A 6496-nucleotide genomic window follows, 5' to 3' on the forward strand; every position below is an offset into this window, starting at 1 on the left:
ATATCAAATGAACTGAAAGTTATCAGGGACTTGAACAAAAGAGATAGAACTACACGGAGAGAGAGAGGACCCATCTGTTTAGGAATGATATCTAATATTATGAGTGTGGATCGGAAGCTGGGTCCCTCAAAAAGTAAATAGTTGGAAATAGAACAGGTCTGTAGCAGGAAGAACATTCTAAAGAAATCAGACCAAAATTTATGTCAGTGGATTACTACAGAGTTGTGACAGTATTTTTCCTAGAGGAATCCACAGCTTAATCTGGAATACGTAAATAAACAGATGGAATGATACCAAGTGATAAAGCACATACAACCTCAGGTGGAGGTAGGGGAGATAATGCACTTTTCGTAGTCTACGAGGGAAGATGTAGTTCTTTTAAAAATCTTACATTGGATAGAGGGACCTGGGTGGCTCAGTCAGTTAAGCGTCCGACTCTGGCTCAGGTCATGATCTCGTGGTGTGTGGGTTCAAACCCCGCATCAGGCTCTGTGCTGACAGCTAGCTCAGAGCCTGGATCCTGTTTCAGGTTCTGGGTCTCCCTCTCTCTCTGACCCTCCCATGCTCATGCTGTCTCTCTCAGAAATAAATAAAAACATTAAAAAAAATTTTTTAATCTTACACTGGATATAGAAAATGTACATAACTATTCAAAAATCTGCATTTTGTTATCCCATTAATTACAGACTTACATTGATATTGCTCTGCTCCCCCCAAAATGGAAAGTTCCTGAAATTAGTGATCATAACATATAGTAGAGTCTAACACCACTGGGCTTTGGTGCCAGATAGCCTGAAATTAAGCCATATTCCTTGACCATATTCCTTACTAGTGTGTGAATTTTATCAAGTAATTTAATCTTCTTTGTTTTCTCAACTTATATGATAACTGAACCTATCTCAGAGATGATGAGGATATTTTGGGGTGATAATGGGATTCATGGGATCTGGAGCCAATGGCCAAGAAAGAATTCTTGAAGATGTCATTGGTCCAGAAAGGTGATTTTATTAAAGCATGGGGACAGGACCTGTGGTCAGAAAGAGCTGCTCAGGGACCATGAGGAGAGACCCGTTATATACTATGGAGTTAGGGAAGGTAAAGTCCAGGGGAAGTTTCCAATGAGATTTTCATATGCTAAATACTCACAGGATCCCAGAGGCCTAGCTATTGTCAACCTAAGGTTGTTTTCCCCTCTAGCAAAACATTAGCATTAAGACAGCAGGGAGTTCCTGGAGAAAGTTTTGCTCTGTCTGCCTCAAGTATTTGTCAATGAGCTGCAGGTTATAAGGAAATTTAATTGTATCTGCCATTTCCTTCTGCCTTTGTTTCCCACATCAATAGAGTTCTGGTAATAAGTAGTTTATGAAGTATCTAGTATATCCCAAGTTCAATAATGTTTACTGTTTCTACCTTTGAATTCTTCTAGAATAATTTAACTTATTATACTTTTAACATTTCAAGTATTTTCTTATAGTTAAATTTCTTGAAAACAATAAATATAGGAGTACCACATTTATCAAAATAGTTACTCAGAATGATTAAATTCTCCGTAATTAGCTAGAGTAATTTATTATGTATAATTTAAGGTGATTTAAAGAAAGCAACATTCATGCATCTTCAAAAATACTATTCCAGTGGCTGGGAATGATGGAAATAATTTTTGAAGAGAATGATTCTGAGAATCAGGCTATCTGGCTGGTGTCCCCAGGATTGAATTTGAGAACTTCATTTAAGAATTTGTAATGAATCCCAAAATCTCTCAAAATGAATGAAAATCTCTCAAAAATGAATCTCAAAATAAGACTCTCTCTTAGGGTACTTGGGTGGCTCAGTCAGTTAAGTGTCCCACTCTTGATATTGGCTCAGATCATGATATCTCACGGTTTGTGAGATCGAGCCCCACGTCAGGTTCTGTGCTTACAACTTGGAGCCTCCTTGGGATTCCCTCTCTGTCTAGACTCTCTCTCTCTCTCTCTCTCTCTCCTGCCTACCCTCCTGCTCTCTCTTTCAAAATAAATAATTAAACATTTAAAATAGAATTTATTATGAATGTGTTACTCAACCACTTCTATTTAATCTCATTTAATCCTCATAACACTATTTTAAGAGTCCTTATTATTTTTTGTTTAAAGTTTATTTTATTTTGAGAGAGAAAAAGAGCACCCATGGGAAGGCTCAGAGAGAGAGGGAGAGAAAAAGTCCCACACAGGCTCCATGTTGTCAGTACAGAGCCTGACTCTAGGCTGGATAATCCCATGAACCATAAGATCATGACCTGAGCCAAAATGAAGAGTCAGACGCTTAACCAACTGAGCCACCCAGGTACCCTACGAGAGAGTCTTTTTTTGAGACGGAAAATTGGGGTACAGTGCATAAAATTATTTCTAAACTTATTTGAGCCAATATTTGTTTCTGTTTGGATGCAAGTATAGCATTTCATCAATTATATGTGGAAGCCCACAAGTATGGGCTACGTAGCTATGCATTCGGTATTTTTAGGGTGTTTTGTCCTCAATAGGGTGTTTCCCTGATTTGGAAAAGAAATATGTTGAAATCCCATGATGACAGGTTCTTTTTTTTTTTTTTTTTTTTTTGCTGTAAAAATTTATCTCTCACAAATTTATTCTTGTGTCACATAGATCGTTTTTTTCTAATATTATTTAATCTTTTTTTTTTCTTTTTTGTGTGCTTTTATTTTCATTTTTTTTTTTTTACAAATAGTTTATTGTCAAATTAGTTTCTACATAACACTCAGTGCTCATCCCCAAAGTGCCCTCCTCCATGCCCATCCCCCCCTCCCCCCCACATCCATCAGTCCTCAGTTTTTGTCAGCATTCAAGAGTCTCTCATGGTTTGCCTCTCTCCCTTTCCCCCACCATTTCCGCCCTTCTTCTCCCCCTTGTTCCTCCGTCAAGTTCCTCCTAATCCTCCTATACGTGCAAACATATGATATTTGTCCTTCTCTGCCTGACTTATTTCGCTCAGCATAACACCCTCAAGGTCCATCCATGTTGCTACACATGGCCAGATTTCATTGTTTCTCATTGCCATGTAGTATTCCATGGTATAGATAAACCACATCTTCTTGATCCATTCATCTGTTGATGGACACTTAGGCTCTTTCCATGTTTTAGCTATTGTGGAGAGTGCTGCTATGAACATTGGGGTACATGTGCTCCTATGCCTCAGCATTTCTGTATCCCTTGGGTAAATTCCTAGCAGTGCTATTGCTGGGTCATAAGGGAGTTCTATTGTTAGTTTCCTGAGGAACCTCCACACTGTTTTCCAGAGGGGCTGTACCAGTTTACATTCCCACCAACAGTGCAGGAGGGTGCCCGTTTCTCCACATCCTCGCCAGCATCTAGAGTTCTCTGATTTGCTCATTTTAGCCACTCTGACTGGCGTGAGGTGGTATCTCAGTGTGGTTTTGATTTGTATTTCCCTGATGAGGAGGGATGCTGAGCACCATGATGACAGGTTCTTTAAATATATTTCCATTTTTCTGTCCTGTATGCAGAAAACATCATTGGCCCCAGGCTACAGTGGGAGGTGTTCCTGTCCTAAAGCAGTGTTTTGTTTGGTGCAGGTGATTTTCCAAGACGCTAGGATGGCAGGAGAAGGAGCTACCTGCGCAGATGACCAGCCACCACCAACTGTAGTAAAAGAACCCGGCATCACATGGTTTGGTGCTAACTGTGGACGTCTGGTCAGGTAGCACCAGAATTCAAGGTCAGAGTGTGTGACATAAGCTAGTGGTTTCTGCCCATAACTTCATCCTCATCCACCTCACCCAACTTGGGAAACTGCAGGGCTCTGGTAAGGTGAAGACTGTTGACGGTCACTGAGAGGAGCGTGTCAGCACCATAGCCAGTCCTGGCAGACCCGCCCCAAGAGATAACGAGCTGCTCTGAGCTTAGAACTCTTGCAGTGTGGGAGCGCTTAGCACGGTCTTGATGGGCCAGGAAGAGGGGAGGTCACCTTGGGACACCCTCACACACCACACACACACACACACACACACACACGCATACACACACACACAGCTGTTAACAGACTGAAAAGGCAGTTAGTTGCACCCTTGCAACCAGGAGTCAGTGACGCTGATATTTGTTGCTGTCCTTGAATGGTATGCCCAGGGTCATAAATTGTTGTGCACATAAGCCTTAAGCAAAAAAAAAAAAAAAAAAAAAAAAGTGTATTGTAACCTTAAGTATGTGGCTGATGCAACTCTGTGTGTCCAACATCCAACCAGAATACTTAACTTTTTTAAGAAGGTATATGTCAATTGGATCTCAATAAAACAGAAAAAAAAAAAAGATAAACCTTTTACAGACAAATGCATTGATAGATGAAAATTTAAGCAAGTTCATCATAAATAGAAGTGTAATTGTAATTTTTAAAAATTCCTCAGACAAATCCGTGAAAAAAATATTCCTGAGTAGATGGTTATGGACAACATTTAACATTGAGAAAGACATGTGTAATAAATTTCATGTTAATGACTAAGTCATACTACTACTTTTTTAAACAGGCAAATCTACTTCCCAGTGTTTATTTGCTCTGAGACTATGTTACTTTGTCTTTAAGCTTCAGCAGAGCTTTCTTCACTTCCTTGTTCCTCAGGGTGTACACGACAGGGTTTAGAAGGGGAGTCAGCACAGTGTAGAAAACGGCCACAATCCCGTCCACAGCATTCTTAGAGCCTGGCCTCAAGTAAACAAAAACACAGGGAACAAAGAAACAAAGGACCACAATGCAGTGGGAGGTACACATCTGAAAGGCCCAGCATCTCCCATCTGAGGTGAGTATCTTCAGGATGGAGCAGACGATGGACACATAGGACAGCACTATCAGGAGAAAGCAGCCCAAGGCCACTACCCCGATGTTGACAAAGATCACCCTCTGGTTCACGGACGTGTCCGCACAGGCCAGTCTGAGGATGGGAGATGCATCACAGAAATAATGCTGGATCTGGCTCGGCCCACAGTAGGGCAAGCGGAATGTCAGTGTGGTCTGGAGAGCAGAGTGCAGAGAGCCACTAAGCCACGTGCTCGTGGCCAGGAGGGCACACGTTCTCCCACCCATCATGCTGGCGTACCTCAGCGGCCGACTGATGGCCAGGTAGCGGTCATAGGACATGACCGTGTAGAGGAAACACTCGGTGCTCCCCAGGAAGTGGAAGGAGTAGAGCTGGGCCACGCAGCTGTGAAAGGAGATGGCTCCGCCTCCTGGGGAGGCCAAGGTCATCAGCATTTTGGGCACAGTGACTGTGGAGAACCACATGTCAAGGAAGGACAGGTTGGTCAGGAAGTAGTACATGGGGGTGTGGAGGTGGGAGTCCACCGTGATCACCAGCAGAATGAGGAGGTTCCCCACCACCGTGAGTACATAAATCACCAAGAAGATTCCGAAGAGGGGGATGTCCAGGGCTGGTGCATGGGGAAGGCCCGTGAGGATGAACATTGTCACTACACTCACGTTTCTCATTTTCCACGCCTTTGATGTCTCTCCCTAAGGAATACAGAGAGAGCACCCAGCATTTAATTGAAAACTGAAAACCCATTTTCATGTGGCAGCTGCAACATCCATAGTAGATAATTCTAAAGTTAACCTCAACTTTGCTTGTTACAAAACTTATTCAATAAAAATGATAGAATGATCCATCATCATCCTCTTCCCCCACACACACACAAAAGCAGGTGCACACAGATACAATATGCAGTAGAAAGTCAGAGAAACTCATTGTATGCATCTCTATTTATGTATCTTAAATGACCACATACTTAGCAACACAAAACAATGCAAATGTCCCTTCTTACAGTGTTTCAGTCAGGTGAGGGGGGTGTTCTGCTCAAGGTTGAAATCAAGATGTCAGTTGAGTCTGGAATCTCATGTGAGGCTCCAAGCTTAATGGAGTTGTTGGCAGAATTCTGTTCCTTGCAGCTTAATGGCTGAGGTCTCTGCCTTTCTTGCTGGCTGTTAGCAGGGATCGTCACTCCCAGCCTTCGAGCCCCACCTCAAGTCCTAACCACCTGGCCATCTGATAGCCACCCGACAGCTTACCTCTTCAAAGCCAGTAGGAGAATTTCTCTCGAGTTTGCCATGACCAAAGTGTGAGGTAACAGAATGCATCAAGAATCATATACCATCACGGCCTTGGGTCTCACCTACACTCAAGGGGAGGTGATTTAGCAGGGAGTGTACACAGGGGACAGAAACCTGGGGAGGCTTTTAGAATTCTATTTCCTCTCCGGAGCTCATGGGGAAACTTAAAGAACCAAGAATTTAATGTTGATAGCAGTACACACTTCAAAAGTCTACATTTGGTACAACCTGAATAAATCTCTGGGATCCTTATATGTAATCTGGCAGTAGTAATCCCATCTGAGAAATTATAAGTATAAAATAAGATGATAGATGTGAAGTCATTAGTAAAGTGTCTGGCACTTAATACCTGCTCAAAAAATGATAATGAATCATATGCAATTGTTGCCTT

The 6496-nt window shown here is 42.1% G+C and overlaps 1 protein-coding gene across 1 annotated transcript; it reads right to left on the minus strand.

Moving 5' to 3' along the window:
* Nucleotides 1–4566: 4566 nt before the first annotated feature.
* On the minus strand, nucleotides 4567–5487 carry LOC120243918 (olfactory receptor 10G9-like). The gene has a single exon (XM_039250149.1). It carries the CDS (start codon nucleotides 5485–5487, stop codon nucleotides 4567–4569), a length of 921 nt encoding a protein of 306 aa, XP_039106080.1.
* Between the last annotated feature and the right edge of the window lie 1009 nt (nucleotides 5488–6496).

Source organism: Hyaena hyaena, unplaced genomic scaffold, assembly GCF_003009895.1.
Source record: "Hyaena hyaena isolate Hyena2069 unplaced genomic scaffold, ASM300989v1 scaffold_364, whole genome shotgun sequence".
NCBI lineage: Eukaryota > Metazoa > Chordata > Mammalia > Carnivora > Hyaenidae > Hyaena > Hyaena hyaena.

Bases quoted from the DNA above. Each gene is read 5' to 3' on its own strand.
- LOC120243918 (XM_039250149.1), bottom strand. From the start codon at position 5,487: ATGAGAAACGTGAGTGTAGTGACAATGTTCATCCTCACGGGCCTTCCC.